At 45.1% G+C, this 23166-nt stretch overlaps 1 protein-coding gene across 1 annotated transcript in view; it reads right to left on the minus strand.

Moving 5' to 3' along the window:
- Nucleotides 1–23166, minus strand: part of NOTCH3 (notch 3) — an 83176-nt gene that overhangs the window by 47193 nt on the left and 12817 nt on the right. Inside the window, 1 exon segment of the mRNA XM_015422604.1 lies at nt 17695–17776. Within this exon segment, the coding sequence (XP_015278090.1) occupies nt 17695–17776 (82 nt within the window).

Consider the following 23166-nt stretch of genomic DNA (forward strand, 5'->3'; position numbering starts at 1 on the left):
AGCGTCTGTCCCCAAAACCGCTGCACACCGCCGTGGCTGGATTGGGGGGGAGCAGTTTACCGCCGCCTTCCCAGCGGGGTCCGAGGCGTTCCTCTCGGCGCCGCGACCGCCTGGGGGCCTCCCAGGACTGCCGGCACTGGATCCATTGTAATTCGAGGCCTGCAGCTTTCGAATATGTTTTAGGGCTGGAAGGTAAGTACCTTCTCCCATTGCCCTTTAGGTCTCCGCTTTTTCTTCTGACCTTCCGGTGTCTTCTGGGATCTTCGTGCTCTTCAGAGCACAGCCAGCACATCCTGCTCAGAAGGCAGGGCCGGTAAGACTGGGGATCAGAGGATAAGCCCCTCCCCTCTGGGATCAAAGTTTGCCAGCCCTGCCTACGGAAGGGGGAGGTGCTTTCCCAGGAGTAAAGAGTCAAGGACTGCCCCACTCCTGGACCACCGGAGAATTTCCCTTGCTGCACACTGCCTACATTTACCTCTCTTGGGGATAGCAGTGTGATGCTGGAGCATAGGCCAAATGATCTGGGACAGAAGGCATGGAAGGATACATCTCCCATGGGCTCCGATCTGAAACTGCACCAGCAGTAGCAATTCTAAAAACCGGTGTTGCAAGAAGCTCTGAGCACCCATCGGCCCCAGCAGAGAGACAGTCAGTTCTTGATATAGGGACTGTCACACCCAGGTGATGAACTAATTCAATGAGTAGTCAGCTTGAACTTTCGCCTGGCTCCATGCTCCCCTTTCTAATGGATCACCCAGCCTTGTAGGACTCAGGAGCCCCACCCAAGAAACTTAAGAGCTCTACACAGTGACCCACTTTTCCTCTGTTGAGAAACTATTCCCTAAAGACAACTCTCTCACTAATGTACTTCACTTGTGTGTGTCATCTGCCAAAGTATCTGCCCACATTCACCCCTTGCCAAGCTGAAAATAGGTATCTTAAACATTGGCCTTCTGTCAGGTCCGTACCCAACCATTTCCTCTTACCAGCAAATTCTAGGCAGATCTAAGAAAAAACTACTTCCAACCCACTATAAGGTTTCATCAGCAGAATTCACTGCAAAACACTGGGTGAAGGCAGGAACTGAGTGTGGTTAAAGGAAGGACCAGATGTTTATACATATAACAAGCCACTGAGCTCTGCTGCACTACTGAGCACTTGCCAACACACTGAGAAGGTATACATCGCTTGATGCAGGACTGAAGTCTAGTTGAGATAGTCACTGCGACCAGTTTATCTATAATTGCTACGTAATGGCTTAGGCATCTTCTTTTACTGTGTATGGTAATGTTAAAGCACAGAAAGTAACATATGTAGGAACCTACACAATTCTTATACCCAAAAGTACAGTATAGCTGCGGTCAGACATGCATGCATCTGGCATGGTCGGGAAGTGCTCCTATTCCATCCATTGGTATTTGGCATGGAGTTGCTCAATCACACATCCCAGTATACCTTTTGCTGCATCACTGCACAATCAGATGGCACATTCAGGTGAGGGGTGGGGTTTTTTTGCCTTCTTGCGTGCATGCACATAAATGAGGAATCAAACCCGTTTTTTGCCTTCTTGTGTGCATGCACATAAATGAGGAATCAAACCCCCGTGTGAAGAGTTCTCCATGGAATTCTCCATGGACTGATTAGGCAATTATGCGCATATCACTAAGTGGGGGGGGGAATGGCGCTGTGTCAGGATGGACTGAGCAGTCCATCCCGATGGCCTCAGTGCATGCTTGAGTGATCGGACTAGGGAAAATCCATCTGTAGCCTGTTAGCATGTGTTAGGATCGGACTCTGCCCGGTGTCTTTTAACTCCATTTCTGTGGTGGGGCAGCACAGCTTGCCGATGACTGTGGGACCTTTCCCAGATGTTGCAGGCATCCTGTCAGGCATTCACAGCTAAGTTGGATCTAAAGGCACATCTGACCACAGCCTATATCTAACTACTGAATACAGCAGCAGTTGCAGAATCCTGTTAAACAAATGCCTAACACTCAAATGCCAAACCCACCAAGACCTTTCCTGGTGTCCACCAAGTAGTTTTAGAAAGTGGGTTGGGCCAGATGGGGCTTTTACTGAGGAAGGCTTTTGATTGGCCACTGGAGGTTTGATTGGCTGGGCACATTTTTAAAACTGTTGCTTTGGCAGCAGCTGCCACCACAGCACAAGGATCTTCACTGTGTAGCTGAAGCTAAGCTATGGCAGCAACTTTGTGGCTGGCTCAGAATGCCAAAAGTGCCCACAGGCTCAAGAAGGTTGGGGATCCCTTTCCTAGTTGTTTCTCATAAGTCTTGATTCCCACATTGAACTACCTCTATCCATCCCCCCAGAATCCCTTCAATGCCAACTTTCTTTCCTAGAACAACAAAGTTTGAGTCCAGTGGCACCCTTAAGACCAACAAAGTTTGATTCCGTGCTCACGAAAGCTCATCCCTTGGATAAAGTTTTGTTGGCCTTAAAGGTGCCACTGGATTCAAACTTTGTTTTGCTGCTTCAGACCAACACGGCTACCCACCTGAATCTTTCTTTCCTAGAGCAAGCCCAGCTCCCTCCCCCTCCCCCCATAAAACCCAGCTCAAGAACCCAGGCAAGCGGCATAAAGAGAATTATGAACAAGAACCAAAAATTGTTAACTGTCAGCTCTTCCTGGAAGCAAACAGTGGGAACCTGGGGACACCCCTTTGGTCTCTGGAAAGGAGCAGCTGCTTCAGCAGCTTCTCACCCACCAGAATATTCTCAGTACCCAGAAGGGTAGGTGGAAAAAACTTCCCACTGGCCCACAAATTAAAAAATACAGCCAGGGAAAATGCCGCCTGAGCCTGGAAGGGCAATCCAATTTTAATTAAATCAGTTAAAATAAAAACAACTTTCAAAGTTCTGGGGAAGGAGGAAGAACAACCAGTACAAGTGTACTTTTTCTCTCCTCTCCTCTGTAAATCTCAGGTTCACCACGGAAGGATCTGGCAGCTGGCTGCCAACAGGTTCATCCTGCCACTCCACTAACTTGGTTCCAGGAGAGACAAGAAGGTGATGGGTGGCAAAAGGAGGGCTGGTGTGGAGATTACACAGCCCCCCTCCTTAATCCCTGGCCATCCTGGAGTCTTTCAAAGCAACTCCTGATCCAGACTCGGCAGGCGGCCCCTGTAAATGCAGTCTCCCCAGAACCCTTTCTGCTCACAGCCTGCCATTGCCATGGCAACGCAAAAAGCCTGTTTGTTCTTCCGCCTGAGCCTGTAGTCCTGGGCACTGGCTGAGACAACAGCCAAGGCCTTGCAGTCCAAAGAGGGATCAGACAAGGAACGGCAATGTCCAACATGACATCTCTTTGCTGTCACATGAAATAGAAATGGGCAAAAAAAATCCAGCCATGCTGGTGGGGATTTGTCAACTGACCAAAGTTTCTCGGCAGCCTAAATCTAAAGTATGTGTTGTGAATTTTGTGTGAGAAGGGGCCAACTAAAAGTTAACCCAGAGTAAAAAGGAGGCTGCTGAGTAGTCTTAGTTGCCATGGGAACTAGAGAGAGAAAAAGTGAAAGAGGGACAATTGAAAACTGTTAGCTGTGGAGAGATCTGTCTGAAACCAGTGGAAGCTCTGTCTGAAAGCTGAGAAGATCCTTCTTGAAAATCCAGGGGGAGGCATGGAGAGACATCGCCACCTTCAACCTGTAGGAGGAGTCCAGAAAAATGGCCCAGCAACAACACATGGTGGCTGAGAAGAAAAGGCCCTCACCAGAATCCAGAAGCTGTAAAAGTGTCAGCTATACTACCATGATGTTTATGGGCCAGGGATCGCTGGCTTGACCTGTGTACCCACTGATGCCGCATTCCTTTGCTCCTCCTTATCACTGACCTTGTAGACTGCCTGTGTAGTGTCTTCCCATTAATTCTCTGTGTGACTAGTTTCGATTCCCAGCTTCGGCTCTAACTGCCCTGGAAGCCCAAGGGTGGGTGGGTGTGCATATGATTGCCCTATATCTCTATATGCTTGCTTGAAGGTAGTTATTCCTAACAGTGACCATGTTACTGCATCCATAGTACTGGCAATAAAGTATAACCTTGCTACAAGTGTGTACTCGATTGTTTGACTGTGGGACCTGACAAAAAGGGACTATCACCTGAGGGGAAGGGTGCCAGGAGAGCCAGAAACAGCAACAGCTCTTCTGTGTGTGCCCAAAATAGTGGGACTGCAGAGTCCGTTGTTTGAATTTATTTCATACATTTGTTAGGTAAATTGATTGGCGAACACATTAGCCATCATATGCAACTAATCCCTTCTTTAGCAACTGCATTACTACGCTAGTGCTTATTTACCCAAACTCTGAATTCTCACTCTCAAAATAAATCTAACCCCTGTTGTGTAAGCTTCCAGAACTGTTCTGTTCTAGATGGAATCCATATGGTGTTTTTTAAAAAAAGAAAAATGACAGAAATCCATATAAATGGAGGTTTGAATACTTTACCTGAGGAACTAGTACCAACAAAAATACCACACGTATTTTCCCCCACAAATCTTGCACCCACTCATACAATGGTACGATTTTTCAAGACAGTTCAGTTCCTCTACGCAGCTAAACCACAGCAGTAGTTGCTTCTTCAGTCAGCCTCCCTGAAGACTGCAGAATTCATAGGACCAGATCTCCAAATCATATTCAAATTCCTTCCTTATAGACACCCTCAGACCCAGGCAAAATACAGCAGGCATGCCTGCTTTCCTCTTCCAGCTGGGTTAAATTTAGAGGACTTTAAAATGAAGCTTTGCAGGTGCAGGATGTTTTTAAGTCAAGCGGTTGCAATTCCTTGTAGTTCTAGCAGATAATGTGTTCATTGGGAAGACTGATCATTCCCCCAAAACAGAATGGCTGGGGAAGAAGTATCTTCCACTTTACTAGGGTGAAAGGAGGCATGCTGGGAGGGCAGAGTAAACCATGATTTTAGTACAGGATATATTGACCCCAGGGAAAAACAGGCAGCCCTTGGCAAGTCAAATATACGTCTTAGGATGAGCAAACACAAATACATTTCTTCATGTTTATCTGTCAGTCCGTAACTGGGCTGTAATTGCTGGAGAGTCTTTGCATTCTACTGAAGGACAGGATCAATGGTACAGAGGAAGTACAAAGATATTTAGGCAAACATCACCTTGCACTAAAAGTAAAGCCCTGTATCTGTTAAACATTCCCTCTTAACCTTGGGCAGTATGAGGACAATCTCACTTACCATCCTGGGGTAGCTAGGTGTCCCAAAGAAGAAAGCCTTTCAGCACTGGGAGCCAAGCCCTGGCACCATGTCCCTGCGTGCTTACATCCGGGGAGGAAAACTTAGTTTCTATACCTCTCCCCTGGGGGAGTGAATCACCGACTTTGTCTGCGCACATCACTCAACACTCTGTGACCCAGCCCTTACCCCAGGCCTGAGCGGGCAGCAATAGCAGGCCTACAACTGTATGCCAGAATCCAATGTCTGAAGTCTGCTTGGGGCTTCACACACCCATCCAAGCAAAGCAGAATGCAGTTTTTCCCACCACAGCTCACTGAAGAGAATTTGAATAAAGTCATCAGCATAGAACAGCCATAGGGCAGAGCAGAATGCAGGAAATCTTCCAGCCTCTCACATTCATATTCCTTCCCCGGCTCCCGGGTTTATTCCTAGTACTGATGAGTTTATATTTTCTCTTCTCAGGTATGCCACCTTCACAATTTCTAGAGCCCTGCTTTGCTATGTGTAGCACAGAAGACACTGGGGCTCTTTCTGTCAAGCTATGAGCTAGAAACATTTACAGGCCCACACCAATGCCATTTTCACATGGGTGATTTGACCCAAATGCAATACCACTGGGATGGAGGGGAGGGTTTCCTGCTTGCCAAAAGCATAGGGTTAATGTAGAAACAACAGAGAGATCATGGGAAGGATGCAGACAATGAAGAAAGCAGCCGTTATGCAGTACTATGAAAATATATATTTAAACTGCTATTTTGCAATGAGTAGTATTTCCTGAGCATGTTAAGAGTTTGTTTCATTGAAGTGGGAAGAATGCTGAGTGTTGAGTTCATGGATGAGTGTTGTTGACGTGTGGACTAGTTCACGCAGCACACTGAGATAAGGTGGTCATGTGAAATGGGAATATATGCAAATTCCGTTCTGTGTGTGAGTGCATCTTGACTAACTGTTGGGGGAAAACTACTCACTGCAAAATAGCAGTTTACATATATATTTTCATAGTACTGTATCATGGCTGTTTTCTTCATTGTCAACAGCATAGGGTTGCCAGATTGCCTGGTGTGGGTGGAGGTCTCCCACTTTTGGGCATTCCTCCCCACCCAAATCACCCCCTCTTACTGGTAGGAACCTGGAAATCATCATAACATGCCTACGAAAACTGGAAGTGGTGTAGGCACATTGGGGACGTTGTGAATGACACTCTGTTTTTTGGGCAAAACTCTATAAAATTTGAAGCAAATTCTACCATACAGTTTTGCCCAAAAAACAGAGTCGTCCCCCCCCCCACATCCCTGGCATGCCTACATCACTTTCTGTTTGCGTATGCATGTTGCAACACTCCTCCCCACTCCTGGAAAGTCCCTCTGCTCCCCTACTGGTGCAATGATCAAACCTGGCAACCCTACAACAGCATCTTGGTGCTTCCATTCACCACAGGGTTTTCCTTGATTTTGCTATCTTTCTCAAACTTGCTTTACTGCATTGTTTAAGGAAAGATCAAAGCAAAGATGGGCTGGCTACCAAGTGGTGGGAAAAAGGGCTAAAGGAAATTCTTACCATAGAGTTCTGGGTGATTCCTCGAAGTACTTGAACGAGTCAAACATTAGCTCTAGGAATCGCCAGAAGCTCTATGGTAAGAATTTCCTGTAAGAAAATGAGGCTTTATTTTTCTCTTTAATTTACCCCCCAGGATATTGCCCCTGCCCTCTCAACCCTTTTGCTGTAGGAAAGACTGTATTATCTTGTCTTGCCCACACAACAGCCATTTTCCCTGCTCACAATAATCATCCAGCCCCCATAAGCCATCAGGGGGCTTTTCTGAGGGCTGAAAAATTATTGGCAATCAGCATATTGATATGATATACTGGTATGTCCATTCAGGGGTCATTTCGTAGAAAAAGAGCTAGGGGGACTCATTAGCATAACTCATTAGCATATGCCACACACCCTGACATCACCGGAATTATTGGCAATCAGCATGTTGATATGATATACTGGTATGTCCATTACAGATTTCAAACACACCTAAGAAAAATTCCTCCCTTGGTGTGTGGGTGGGAATGGCTACCATGGGGGCTGGGGCACATAAAATGAGGGGAACAGTGCTATCTGTTGGTAACACAACAGAGCCTTTTGCTAAAGTTTGTGGAACTGCTCACTGCCTGTATCTGGTAATTGCTGGTTGGACTACTTTTTAGGAATTTGCTCTTATACTTATTGATGTTTTATGGATTTTTACTGTAATTGTATTTTTAGTCAGTGCTATCTGCATGTTTAGATGCATTTTATGGTATGTTATTGTCGAATGTTTTATTGTAAACTGCTTCGAGAGCACAGAAGAGGGGATTCAGTATAAAAATGTAAAAATAAAAATAAAAAAATGCATTGGCAGCAACAGCAATGCTGGTGATCCCATAGGAAAGTGTTGATGTGTGGAAAAGACATACATGATCACAAAGAACACATGTACCCACCCCAACAGAAACACATATCCATTTGGGTAAAGGTTAGTTGCGATGCATCCCCAAACAAAATGGATAACAAACATTAATATGGGTCTCCACTTGATAGAATCTCGGGCTTGGATCATTACGATCAAATATTGGCTTCGGCTCCATTTTCGATCTCCTCCTGCTCGCCTAATGGTCCAACTTTTAGCTGACCTTCAAAGCCAGCTGCAGCAATTCTGAGTGTTAGATGTGCAAATATCAAACACTAAGAATAATTACCTGGCATTGCTTGTTGCCATTATACCAGACAGAGGAGAAGAGAGAGAAATTTGTGAGTTTGGGATTCTCCTGTTTCGGGGGAGGGGGGATCTCTGTGCAACTTATAAATAACATGATTTTTTTAAAAACAAAATCCTGACCACATACCCAGATTCCCAATAAAAGGAGCAAGAAAGAAAACTAAGTGCTATTTCAGATGTAACAGGGAAAGAAGTAACTCACAATACCATCCTAAGCAGTTATACTCTTCCAAGACCAGTGAAAAACAGTGAGTTTAGAAGGCTGTACCTCTGCTTAGGATGACACTTTCACTCTCTTCTTGTGCTTACTGTAGAAAACAGTGAGTTTAGAAGGCTCTGCTTAGGATGGCACTTTCACTCTCTTCTTGTGCTTACTGTAGTCACATCCAAAGGGGAAACTTGCAGCTCTCTTTATACTGAGCTCTACGTGCATGTAGAAATTATGCTTTTCATCACAGGAGTGATGCACAAGTTTCCCTTCTACATGTTAAACAGGAAGTACAGACAAGAGGCACATATGTGACTCACTCGCCCTCTGTCTGTGTTATGCTTAAAACTGTACCAAACCTCCACATTAGCTTCTTCGCTCAACAGCAATCTGTCATCTGGTATAATGGCAACAAGCAATGCCAAATAATAAATAACCCCAGCAGGACTAAACAGCAAGGATGTACCAACAAGGATTCTGACAAAAAAAAACCCCTACAATATGAAATTTGGGTCTAATACTAAGGCCCCTTCTGCATTATTGACCTGAAATGCTGCTGAAGTATTCCTCCGTTACAGTGGTTCTTGGAGTGAGGAAGACTGAACACTTGCTTAATTTTTGGGGTACTCAAGCAATTTTTTAAATTAAGAAAATGGCACGTGTTAGCTGCTTAAAAGGTGAAGAGTCTGCACTGCAGGACATATAATGCCACAGCTCCTAGCAGCCAATGCAGGTTTAAATCCTTTCTAGCAGCCTAGTGGGGAGGGGGGAGTGTTGAATTTAGCCCACTGCTTCACCTACTGAACAGCTAACCAAGGCCGTTTTAATCTTTCTGAAAGGGCTCCATAGATAAAGAAAATGTAATGGTGGCAACATAACTGGGAAATGCAAGGTAAGCAATGCAGAAAGGGTTAGCTAAGCCTCATATTTCACTACCTGTATCACAGGCTACTCCTCCACACCAAGTTAGTCAAATGCACTTCGACAGTCTGCACATAAAAAGTTGGCACTGCAACTGTATTGAAACTCAAAAAGACGTCACAAGCTACAAGCCTGTCACAGACCAGGTCTTTAGAAAGATGAAAGAACAGGGAAAACATCCAAGTGCAACCATTCAGCAGCAAAGCTACCAGAATCCTCCAGAAAACCTGATTATGTCAGTCCTAGAGGAAATGGCTAGTATGGAAGCTGATGCTTTACATTTACACAGTCCCAACTCTAACCATAACACAATGACAAGGGAGGTACATAGGTAGCTGATGACTCTGTGCTCCAAAACAAACAGGAATTCTGTGTTTTGAAGCATAAAGGGGTACTTTTGCAAAATCCTTCCTTTCCTTGTTTGTAATCATCTGGACCCTCTTTAAATTTACTGTTGAGGGAAACTCAAGACAAGCTCTTATGTGAATGATCTCTATGTTCAGTTCCTCTCAGTGGGTAATAGTTTTAATGCCAGATTATTATTTTTTTGTTTTACTGCAACTTTACCACTTTCTGCTGGTTTTACCTGCCTTGTTCTTTGACTGATTTTATAAAGGCTCAGTTTAATCGTAATGTTCCTGCTAATGCTGTTGTGCTTTGTGTCATTATGTGTTTTTAATTTTATTTCTGTCGGGATCTTATAACAGAATCTGTAGAGATTCTTGAGTAACAGAAGAAGGGTAGAGTATGAATACGGCAAATAAATGAATCTTTACCTTTCAACAGAACATAAAAGCTAAGAAACAGGAAGCAAACTCTGAGAACAAATAGTGGAGCTTGATTACAGAGACATTTCACAATCATCTATGGAAAGCAAGAACAAAAATATACTTTCCCAATAATTAACCACCAGCCATCAAAAACAGCAAAGGCTGCAGTCACACGGAGCATTAACCACGCTACTGAGACGGATGATAGGCGGATTTTCCGGGTGCGATCACACTGCAACATCTGGGAAGCGTAGAGCTCCCATGGCAAACCCGAGGCTTTCTGCCAAAGATGCGGAGTTAAAAACTAGTACCTTCGAGGTACTAGTTTCCAGAAACCGTGGGGCAAGGGGCTGGGGTCTGATCGCTTTCCCGGTGGTAGTCCATGGCATCTGGCACCCGCCCATGTCCCGTCGCAAACAGGGGTTTTCCCCCAAGTCTCCACAGGATGCGCACAAGCACCCAATGGCGCATGCGCACAAAGAGGAAAGCAAAAGTTCCATTGCTCCGCAGAATCGCACATGCCGTTGGTGAGATTGTGCCGCACTGCTTCTTTGCCGCACTGCAGGATCATTGTGTGATCGCCACCTCGCCCCTACCCACGGGACCTCGACGGGACCTGTGATTGGGCGGCCGTGCATTATTTTGCTCCAGGCCAAACTGCCACGCTTCACCCCCCCCCCCGCCGCATTTTACGGCCCATGTGACTGGGACCAAAGAAACCATATCTGATCCTGAAGGCTTCAGCATTGGCATCAATGCAAGAGTGCTGTCTGGTATCATATAATGAATCCATTGTTACAGCAAATGGATGGAGGGATTCAAACATCAATCTTGGAATATTGATTTAATTATTTACTATATTTATAAGTCTGCCTGTGTCACGGATACTCAAAGCAGATTACACAGAGCAAGCAGATACAATCAACATGAAGAAACATCCAATAAGCAATGTACTAGGACTACAGAAATCTGAATAAGCATAGTATATTAGACATGATACAGAGTGCAGATAATAATGCAGAAAAATAGTATTACATCAATAGAAAACACTGCAGCAAGAACAATCTGATACATGCAGCAAACAGATAACACAGTGGTACAGTCCACAGTCCCTAGACCATGCAGGGCTTTGTATGTGATAGTCTGTATCTTGAACTGAGCCCAGGAGCTGATATGCAGCCAGTGGAATAACAGCAGAATAGGGGCAATGTGCCTGCTCCATCTAGCTCATGAAAATATGATGGAATGCCAAAATCTTACAGCCCTGGTCCTGAGAAGGTTCACTCAGAAGAAAGTTCTTGATTGAATGGTATTTAATCTCAAAGGAGAGGCATGAGATTGCAGCCTAAGCAGACTAAATCGTTTCACACTTAGCCAAACTCTTGTATAAGGACAGAAGGTTTCCAAATTAAAGCACCCCATCAGCCCTCAATTACAAGGGATACAGAGCTATAAAATTCAGGGGGAAAACCTCGGTTCTTCAATTATCATGGTATCTATGTTTGCATATATATGAAATTGGAAAATTAGTTTTTGCTATGAGCCTGAAAGCATGCACACTCTCCTTCCCAAAAAGTGAGTTTTCTTTTCCTGATTGGAAAGGTTGCATAAGGAACAGGAAAGAGGCAACAAAGGGTGCAATTTGTGCAGAAATCTCCTCCAGCTTCTAAGCTTTTAGTAGAAATGGTGTACACATTACTAGGGAGATTTATTACACTAACGAGCTGTTAAAGCCCAAAAGAGGCAGGGGGAGGGAAAAGGGTTTTTTAATAAGATATTTTCTCTTTTATACTGGTAAAGGGAATGCTTTCAAGCTCAGGTTTTAAAAGATTCTGTTAGCTTATCTTTATTCTCTAAAAATATAGTAGCGATGCAAAACAATTTACAGCACAAGGCAATTATACTACTGACACATACAATGCTCAGACTTTTTTGCATGTGTCAGATTCTGCAGCATGCGAAGGAAACTGGTTTATATTTGGAAATATATATACTAAATCTGCATTCAAACATTACATTAAGCTGACACTATGCCAGAATGTGCACACATGCTGCTTGTGGTCATGTTCGCACATACTCCTTGCTCCTTTTTTTTCACCCAGAGAACGATGGAGGAATCCTGGTCTGAAACTAACACTGGTTTAATCCCAGCTTCAGAGACGAGAGAAAACTAACTTCCATTAACCAGGATGAGTTTATACCAGGATTCCTTCAGTGCGCTCTGCTTAAGAATGGAGTGAGAGCACATACAACAGCCCAGCATACCCCAGTATGGGGTATGAATCTTTTAAATAAATCAACATGAAACAAGCTAGCATGTGAAAGAGTAGAGAAGCTCATTTCATTCTGAACAATGGATATAAATATGGAAGTTCAGAATCAGACATTATTACCTTCCAGAAGAAACTGATTTGGATTGGATAAAGAAACTTGAGATAGTATTGTTTTGAAGGATATATTTATGTTCTGCTTAAATAACATGAGGCTAATTTTATCCATAGCTACTATGGCTCTTACACTACTGACCAAGAGAAATCATGTAATTGAGCAAACTGGAGGCAAACATTTTCAAAGAGCAGGAAACAGACTGAAACTGGGGTTGCTGCTTGTGATATATACAATAATACCACATGATGCCCTAGGTAAGTAAGTGGTGCAGGATGTTGTATTGTGTTCTTGGTAAAACTGCAGAGTGTACAGAAACAATCCAGATTATAAAAACTTAATTTTGCTTAGTACAGTTTACTTTTGCTTAGTACAATATTGATAATTTTGGTTTTCTGTTTTCTCAGCTGATAAACTTAAGCTTTTTGCTTTATTTCTAAAGTGCTCTGTGTGTGTGTATGCGTGTACAAAAATATCAGTGTGTGTATATATATGTGTGTGTGTGTGTGTGCGCGCGCGCGCGTGTGTGTGTATGTATATACATACATACGGCCAGGCTGTTAATGGGTTTCTCTAGAAGGGACCATATTCAGCCTGCACTGAAAGCGCTGCACTGGTTGCCAATAGCGTACCGGATCCGCTTCAAAGTGCTGGTTCTTACCTATAAAGCCCTATATGGTCTGGGTCCAACCTACCTGAGGGACCGCCTTTCCCCGTATGTTACCCCAAGAGCACTACGGTCTGGGGCCCAAAATTTGTTAACCATCCCGGGCCCCAGGGATGTAAAATTGGCCACTACAAGGGCCAGGGCCTTTTCGGTGGCGGCCCCTATCTGGTGGAATGAGCTCCCGGGGGAGATCCGGGCCCTGCGGGATCTGATGCAGTTCCGCAGGGCCTGCAAGACGGAGCTCTGCCACCGGGCTTTCGAGTAGGGGCCGCCCCCCCCCCACTACGTTACCTTCTTGGGGGGGTTGGAAGAGGCCCTGAGAGGAGCCCCTGAGAAGGACTATTAGAACATCTGAACAGGGATGCTATAGACTGCCTGTTAAGAACTGTCTTTGGATCTGTCCCGTCATCTTGGATTTTAGAGTTCTGATTATCACTGAGCACTTTATGTGATTTAGGACTGGGTTTCTTTTAAATTGTATAGTACGTTTTAAATTATGGATATATTGTTGTTTTATGGTAGCAAGTTTATCTTGCCTTGTGAGCCGCCCTGAGCCCTACGGGGGAGGGCGGGGTATAAATTTGATAAATAATGATGTGTGTGTGTGTGTGTGTGTGTGTGTGTGTGTGTGTGTGTGTGTATAAGTCTCCGGATGGTACAAGAGATTTTCCAGGATCCCCACCCCCCTTATATCTGTGTCTTCTCAGATTTGTCTTAGATTATGCCCTTTTAAATTGTTTTTGTTGACTTTGCAAAGTTGTGTTCTTTTCTTGAGCTGCTTTGCATTAGGTTTGTTTTTTTCAGTGGATTCTTGGGTTTGACACTGCTGTAGATTCTCAGGGTGTACATTGGTTCATTTACCTGATTTTACACTTGCTAGGCTTGCAACAAAGTTCCATTTGGTTTGGCTTGGGTGATTCTTGAGTTGTACCTTGGCATAGATTTTTGGGTTTTATATTTCTTTTTCTTCTTTTTTTTTAACATATTTTTCCCTTTAGGAATTAATGGCGGGTAGCTGAAGGCTCCTTATTCAGGGGTCCACAGAACTGAACCTCTTGGTCCAATTCACTTGAAAACTGGCAGTTATTTAAAGGAGAGACACCAGCAGCTCTGCAGCAATTTTGGTGCCACTAGCTTTAAAAACAGCCCTAACAGCTCCCCTGGAAAGATTTCCCATAGTGAATAATGGAGCCAAAAAACATCAGAATCCTGGAGAAAAAACACGGATTGAAATACCAACCTGGTATTTGAAATCTGGGAAACTGAGAATACTAATATTTTTCAGAGCCCTGATACCTGGATCCCAAAAATATTGATTTTTAAAAATCTGTACATCCCTAATTGTTATACATAATGAATTCAATGTCCTAAGTACTGAATGTATCTCAGAGTTTCCCAAAACTTCCCAAAACACCCATTTTTACCTTAGTTTTCAAGGTACTCAGGAATTTTAGATCTCTGTTACTCTGCCCTCTATGAGAATCAGAAGCGTGAAGGAAGACAGATACAGAGAGGGACAAGGATCCTATACATTTAACACCTATGTAGCAGGGGAGAATTTATCAAGTGCAGCTGGTCTCACTCCTGCATGACACTACAGCTGTCAAAACTATTAAAGTTACACGAGCCCTATCCTCCTTTGCATCTGTCCACCTTACAAACAGGCACACACTGTCAAAAAATATAAAAGCCAAGAGGCACAAATTGATATTGTAAATGTCAAATTAGAATCTGTATTCTCTGTTTCACGACAATGAATGTTTTCAGTTGCCCACCCTCCAGCACACACACACACACACACACACCTTAGTTTAAGTCTTAGTATTATTCAGACAATACACACACTCTTACCTATCTTACCAGGTCACATTCTGGTTTCCATCCAAGTCCACTGCCCCCCCCCGCTAAAGTTTCTCCTTACACTCTCTTTGTGGTAGCTACACCTCCCATTTCTCAAGCAGGCCTAGTCACATCCCTCTGAGACGAGTGTAGCAAGCCTTAATCCAAGCCCCACCTTCTTCACCAAGACACGCCACAAAGAAGGGGAGGTGGGAGGGAGAGAGAGGCAAAACCAAAATGGGCACCACCCATTGTCCACCTCTTGGCATCACAGAGACCACAGAAGCCAAAAAGTGACCGCCCCTGTAAGAGGCCTCTTAGCAGGTGTTTAGTGGGGGGAAGAAGAGGAGAGTGGTTTTTTCCCTTCAGCTCTGGGCACTCCCAGGTCTCTCCACCCAACCTGTCCAACAGGTTTCAGACCACGCTGCCAGGAGCTCCCTTCCCCTTTCTTCCTCTTTCCTAAATCCCTTGCAGAACACATTCTAAATTCCTCAGAAACCCCACTAGCATCTCTGAGCCTTGGAAGGCTTGGCTCAATGCCCCTCTCTGTGCTGGACAGTGACGCTTTGGCTATGGACTCCAGAACAGGGCTTACAGCCAATCGCTAGTGTTTTCATGTCCTATCACATCCCATCCAGGGATCCAGGCCAGGTGTCGGGCCTCCCGGTGATTCACCTGTTCTGGGTGTGGCAGCTGCAGGCAGATCCACCTGTCCTGGATTCCAGCACAGGCAGCTAGGAACTTGCTGCATTAGTTCTTACACCTGCTAGCTGGAAAGGCAACTTAAGGAAGTCAGAGCTGGAACTCAGGCCCAAATAGCCCCCATCCACATCTGATGAGGCAGAACTAGAAAACTTTCAGGCCGTATGACTTAACTCCCGCACCTTGTGGGCACAAATGTGCAACCTACTGCTGAAATCATCGTTTTGTCATAGGCATCTGTCAGACAGGCTTCCCATTGTGAATTCTCCCAGTGTAGCATATATGTTACCCAAAAATGAAAGAAGCTGTTAAGTATACTGCCAGAATCAGCTATAAACACTATCTAGTACCAGCATCAACATGTCTGTGCCCCCCCCCCTTTAGCAGGGTACCTGCCAAAAACACTACTTATAGGAAGCGGAAAATAGACCCAAGGGATTTCAGATTTATGGAGGCAACAAGCCTCCATGTGGACAGATCCTTATTACAACAAGGGAAGTAAGTTCTCTCTCAGACAATGTTTCTCATATCCTAATGTGCCTCTGTGAACATAGTCAAAGTGAGCAGAAAGCGGGGGGGGGGGTTCCCTTTCCCCCATTACAGAGAGCTGTTCGTCATACTTCTACCTCATCCTTCCCCAAGGAATGCAGGGGCAGCTTTCATGGGGGTTCTCCTTTTTCAGCCCTCAAAAACACCCTACAAGGTAGTTTAGGCCAAAAGATACTGACTGGCTAACAGTCAGCCAATTAACGTCACGGTTGATGAGGGATTCGAACCCATGTTCCCATATTCCAAGTCCAAAATAGAGGTATGCATGGGGGGATGGTATTTTTCAGATTCTGGTAAATCAAATATGAACATCCCTGAATCCCAGTATTGGTATTATACTGGGATTCAGGAAACACTTGACATTTCCAAAAATATTCCACTGACCATTGGAGCATGTCAGTTTCACACACCCCTCCACTTCCAAGTGGCGAGGGAGTGAAACCGACCCGCTCTCCCTCCCCTTCACTTCCCCAGCCAGCTGCCTTGGCAGGCCAACTGGGGGAGCGAAGACAGATTAGGGAGGCTTTTAAAGATGCCTCCCCTTCACTTCCCCAGCCAGCCCCCACGGCAGGCCAGCTGAGGAAGTGATGACAAATCGGGGAGGCATCTTTAAATGCCTTCCCCTTTGCTTCCCCAGTCGGCCTTTCAAGGCAGCTGGCTGGGGAAGTGAAGAGAGAAGGGGTTTAAAAATTTTAAACCCATTTTCTGGAGTTGCACTGCAGTGGCCGCACAATCTCTCCACTGTACCCTATGGGACCATAGGTTACAATGGAGAAAGGGTTTAAACATTAAACATTCTGTCTCGAGTCGCGCTGCAGAGGTGGCACGATCTCTCCATTGTACCCTAGGGCCCCACAGGCTAAAATAGAGAGATCAAGCTGCCGCTTTTAAAGATGCCTCCCCTTTGCTTTCCCAGCCAGCCACCATGGCAGGCCGGCTGGCGAAGCAAAGATAGATTGGGGCAGCATTTAAAGATACCTCCCCAATCTGTTTTCCCTTCCCTCCCCGATTCGGGGATGGCCACCCAAATAAAAGCCAAATAAGATTGGCTTTTATTTGGGAGCACTTTATCAGTAGCTGAATCAGATTAAAGAATACATACTCAAAAATTACCAGTTTTTTTTAGTATTTATTCCATTCAGCAAAGCCAAATACACACCTCTAGTCCAGAACTCTACTCAATCCACCACACTGGTTGCAGTTGGATGGTGTGATCAAATTACTCAGATTGCCCCTAGCAAACAGTGTCACAGACATCAGAAGTATACAGAGGAAGCCAAATTTGCACCCGTCAGCAGGCAGAGCTCCCAATCCCCACAGGCCCAAACATGCAGTAGTTAAGACAGGTTCTTCAGACTTTGCTCACTCCAGTGCCTGACACAGCATCTTGACCTTGACAAGACGAGGACAGTGCATATTCCTTCCCTCGAGTGCTACTAATACTCACCTCACACTATAGCCTACAAAGAGCTTTCAGGCACCACACTCCCCACATTATCTTGGTACCCGTGAACAGAAGTCACTGCTCTCTTGCTCAAACGCACATAAAAATAATCCACAACAAAAATTTCCTGCTCCCAGCCTGCGCTGTTCTCTCATGCAATGACACCCACCCCAGCCTCAAACAGATTCAAAGCACTAGATGTCATTGAGCCTGTAGCTCAAACTGTAAGGAGGCACCACTTACATGCAGGCAGGAATCCCATTGGAGTAAACAACACAGGTTCCACCATTCTCACAGGGCTTGTCACCGTCCAAGCACTGTACAGCTGCAGAGAGAGGAAAAGAAGAAGCTCAATTAGTGCATATACAGTAGTGGAAACTAGACAGCAGCCCTCAACAGCTATGAGCCATGATAGCTCAATGAAACCAGCTCCAGCTGCTGGGAACAGACAGTCTGTTAACTTCATGCTATAAGCTTTCAGAGGCTGGCGGCTCTAGGAAACAGCATAGTAGCCTGGATGGTCTAAGTCCAGGAAGGCAATGCTTAAATTGAAGCCCACCCCTTATCCCAGAATAAAAGGAGAAGACTCATGTTGAGCCTTTTGCCTTTCCATTCAGCAATGGAATGTTCTCTCTTTTCCTTCTTATCAAGGACTGTATGCATTTTATTCAAAAATAAACAACAGAGACTAAGCCGCAATGCCACAAAAAGCTCCACTGTCCCACCATAAAAGATATTTCTCACTAATGATTATCTGTGGAACAGTTAATAGTCGTTAGTGTCAGGGTTCACAATGCACACACCACACACACACACACACACACACACACACACACACACACACACACACACATGCTCATGAGATTGAACACATTGTAACTATGGCTAGGATTTTATATGCAAAGTACTGGAAGAAAGAAGAAGTCCCAACAAAAGAAGAAATAATTTACAAACTACTTGAAACAGCAGAAATGGACAAAATAACTTTACAGCTACAAGATAAAAAAGAAGCAACCTTTGTTGAAATTGGTCAAGATTATATAAATGGTTGGAGGACTATCTTAAGAAAATTTAAGAACTGAAATATGAGTGCGAATGGTCAGAAAAGCTAATAGATACAGGTGTAACTAGACTAGATTCTATGGCCCCTGCCACACGGCAGGGGAAAAGCCGCCAAAAAGCGTGGCTTTTAAAAGCCGCGCCAAAGTTGAAACGGCGCAGCGGGATCCCACGGATCCCCTGGCTGCGCCGCCTTTTCTCCCCGGCACGATCAGACGCCGGGGAGAAAACACAGATCTGACGGTGAGCCAGCCGAACTGCGCATGTCGGAGCATGCGCAGTTCAGCTAGGAGCCGGGGACGTGCCGGCGCAAGGACGCGCCGGCGATCAGACTCCCGGTTTGCGGTGCACCATTGAGATGAACCACCTCGGTAGGTGGTTCCAACTTGATGCGGATTATCGCGTGGATGGGCCAGTTCGGGGACGGAAGCACTACGCTTCCCAGATGTTGTGTTGTGATCGAGGCTTTTTGCTCCGCCCCCGAACCGTCCCGCTCCCGGCCCAAATCCCCTCGTGTGAACGGGACCTCTATAGATAGACTTAATCAGCTAATTGAGTATAGACTCTGTATTGTTTTGTGTGGCATGTCTATTTTGTCTTTGTGTGTTTGTGTTGCCTATTTTTCCTATCTTTGAAAATAATAAAATCTTTAAAAAAAAAACATGCTCATGAGAGATGGAAGGGGGTAAATGATGAGCAGATGTGACACAAACATGAAACGGGCACTTCAGCAAAGCTATAAAGATGCCTTTGATGAAAAGATGAGCCAGATGAGAATTCTCACAAGCCCTGAGTAGGCTGGCATTGGCTTAGTTGACTCAACCTATTCCTACCTGGAACCTCAACCCCTATATCAGTCTTACAGGGCATTGTGTTGTTAATCTAAAAGTTACTCTTCTTAGACAAGGAACTTCAAAGGAAGAATACAATTCTTTGAAATTCACTGAATTAGAATTCATTAACAAATTCAAGACCATTTGCACCCTTCACCTAGAACTCCTCACTCAATATGGGTCACTATACATCTTGCATTTCGCTCTGTACCTTTCCTAGATATTGTGCATTAGATCTAATGTTAATCCTATTTTGCCTATCTAACAACAATTGGAGGTGGCCTTCACCCACTCTGACAGCCTTCACACTCGAGAAAACTACTTCTTTTCTTAGCCATTCACCTTATTTTTGTGTGGGAGAAACCACACAGATCCCACAAGGAGACAGGCAGGCCCAGGAGTCAGGATCTATGGTTTATAGAAGGAATTGGCAGCTGTCTTTGTTTCTTCACAATAGTTAGAAGAGGTGTGCAAGTCTCTGGCATACCACTTCCATCCTGCCAAGTGCACTCCTTTTCCTTGCCTCACATAAAATAAAAATACATATCTTGGCAGACTCTAGATTGCCTCTCATTTCAGACTGTTAAGGGCACCTACCAGATTCTCCAGCCTCAGGGAATGCACCCTCCCTCCCTCCCTAAGTTGTTGAGGAACAGTGATAACATCAATACCAAGAGAAGGACTCTAGATGCTAAGCAAGGTGAGTTCAGGTGGATCACTCGTGTCCCATGAAGGGAGCTTTGACTCTCAACAGGTTATACCCTGGAACTCTTGTTGGTCTCGAAGGTGCTACTGGACTCCACTGCAATTCACTTTGCTTAGAGTTCCCCATCTCTAATCTGCACCTGTGCCTGCAATTTATGCCAGCCCTTACTAGAACAGGTAACTATATTTCCTCACCAGCAGACGCACATGTGAATCCACAACATGAGCACAAGGACTTCACACCACATGCAGCCGGAAGGGGAGCCAGCACTTCACAGAAGCAGCACTGAACATTTCAGTGAAACCAGGAAGGGTGTGAGGACTGCAGGAGCTAAAGACACCTGAACATTATTCACTCCAGAGCAAAGCAGAGCTCCCAGGATCCAGAAGCCAGAGAAATGTATCAGTGGAATCATGGGATTGCCCCCAGAGCTTCACTACCTCTATCAAACGGCATCAACAAAGATCAGTGCAGGCATACCCATCAGTGGCAAAGGGAAGCTATTCTTTTAAGACAAGCCTCAAAGCCTTACCATACCTCACATCTACTAATGAGAACTTAACAGCAGGGCAAAGAGGGGAAACTCTGCTGCCTGTAGTTACACACACACACACACACACACACACACACGCAGTGTGTCAGCATGAGTGGGTGGGAGGAGCTGAATAGTAAATTACTCAAACTAAGCCAAGCCAAGCCAAGCACATTTCTTGATGGGGCCCAGGCTAGGGAAAAGAAATTGCAGGCACCCATCTCTGCCAGCCATGTAAGTGAGGTGCTCAAGCGCCTTGCGAAAGAATGGCAATTAAGACATCCATTCCCAAAGAAATGCCTTCTGACTCAAGAGATGCTCCTGGGCCTTCTGAAGGAGGGAAATGCAGCTGGGGCTTCGGGAGCAAGCTGAAAACCCCTCCCCTCTCAGAGCGGAGAGAAGATGGAAGGATCTGGGGCCCAGGCATTTCACTCACTCTCAGCCATTTTCTAGAGACCCACTTGTAGCAGAGTGCGTGCCCAGCACACAGATCAGTCCCAGACAATGCCTCTCTCCCCTCCCCTCCGCCACCCCTTACTCTGTCGGCACACAGAGCCAGAGACAGGACTGCAGCAAAATACATTCTCAGTAACCCTCTGCATGCACATGGTATTAATATCCACACACATCCTAAGTGGACCTGTGGTGCTGTAGTTCACATCATCCCCACAACTTTGACAAGATAACCAAAGGCCACTCAAGAATGGGTTCTCCTGACATTCCTGAGCACGCACGCACGCACGCACACACTCACAAACCTTACCAACATGTACAGACCGTAGTTACATGCACAGAACGAGGCAGCATTCTCACACGGCCAGTAAGCACAGTAATAAATGATGCCGCAAACACACTTGCCTATGCATGCATGGACACACACTGCATCAGGGTCTCATAAAGACAGAGATCCCTACGGAGCCTTAGGTCACAAGATGAAATTCCAAAATGCTCATCACCTTGCCGTTTCCAAAACACGGAGACACACAAAACACTGCATGCATTAATAGGCACACATACACTCTCACAAAAGGACAGAAGACACATACATGCATAAAACCAGAAAAGACTCCAGCAGATGCATTCCTGACACACTCAACAAAAATCCCACAATTTCCTCTTTTCCAGTGTGCAGAGCCAAGTCTGAGCCAGTGGAATGCACTCCCATATCCCTTTACACTCACAAAATCTTCAGCCCATATCCCTGCACACTCAACCATCTCTGCAGCCAACATTCCAACACATATAAGTTTTTCAACAGCCATGCAGAGTCACTCAAATGTAGGGGGACTTGCTTCCATAGCATGGTGCTCAGCTCCGGCCCTCATCTTCCAACCTGGACAGAGGAAGACCCATCTAGAAATAGACAGCCAAAAGAGTGCAGAAAGCCAAAAAAAAGTTGTTTTGGGGCCTCCAATGCATATATACATCAGATGGAAATGCAACGTGACCCAATACAGAAAAGAGAAAATGTTCCCAATCCAACTTGCATACTCAGGGTTGCCAACTCCATCTTGGGGAATTCCTGGAGATTTGATGGCAATGCCTAGAGAGGGTAGAGGTTGGGGTGGGAGTTTAGCGAGAGTGTGATGCCCACAGAGTCCACCCTCAGAAGCTGCCATTTCCTCCAAGGGAACTGGAGATCAGTTGAAATCTCAGGAGAACTCCAGGCCTCACTTGGAGGTCAGCAACTCTAATTTACACTTCTCCCAATACACAGCATGGCAGGAGAGGACCCCTCAGGCTTATGATTTTTTACCTTCCTAGAAGAAAGGCAAAACCTTACATACAGACACCTGACAAAATTAGCGATGGTTGCCCAAAATTCTCTGTTTTAATGTGTTAAATATTATATGTCACATGTGTTGTCTTACTGCACATGTTCTAACAGAGAGGTTTGGCTTTATAGTGCTATTATGATAGTTTTATCAGCATTTCTAAATTTCACTGCAAGACAGTATAGATTTGTTAAAAAAAAATAATTACATAGCCAGCCTGCCCAAAAAGCTCAGCTCTAGAAAAGATCTGGCTTTCGATGAGACTGTCCAGAAACAAACCGGAAGACAAAGAGTTTAATGCACTTTAAACAGTAATCAGGATTTTTCTTTTTAAAAAATTGCCATCAAGCCACAGCCAACTTATGGCCACCCCACACGTTTTTTCAAGGCAAAAGACATTCAGAGGTGGTTTGCTATTGCCTGCTTCTGCACAGCAATCTTGACTTCCTTCATGGTCTCCCATCCAAGTACTAAGCAGGCCGGACCCTGCTTAGCTTCCGACTTCTAACGAAACCAGGCTAGGCTGGGCCATCCAGGTCAGGGCACAGTAATAAGAAGTAGCAAAAGTCACCCATCGAGGCATTGGCAATAGGGGACCCCTGGCTCCCATTGCTTTGGCCACATGTTCTTTGCAGGGACAGGCCAGAAACCAAATGACCAGCTTCTGATCCCACCACCACGATCTCATCCATCCCTTCCCAACAGCAAGCACTGATCTACCCATTCAAGCGACCCTGACGTCCTCAAAGTCATTGTTTAAAGAAAAAAGCATCTAACTCCTATGGCTCGGAAGTGCTTACTGAAGTCTTA

This window comes from Gekko japonicus, unplaced genomic scaffold (genome assembly GCF_001447785.1).
Source record: "Gekko japonicus isolate JY-2015 unplaced genomic scaffold, Gekko_japonicus_V1.1 scaffold1721, whole genome shotgun sequence".
NCBI classification, from domain to species: domain Eukaryota; kingdom Metazoa; phylum Chordata; class Lepidosauria; order Squamata; family Gekkonidae; genus Gekko; species Gekko japonicus.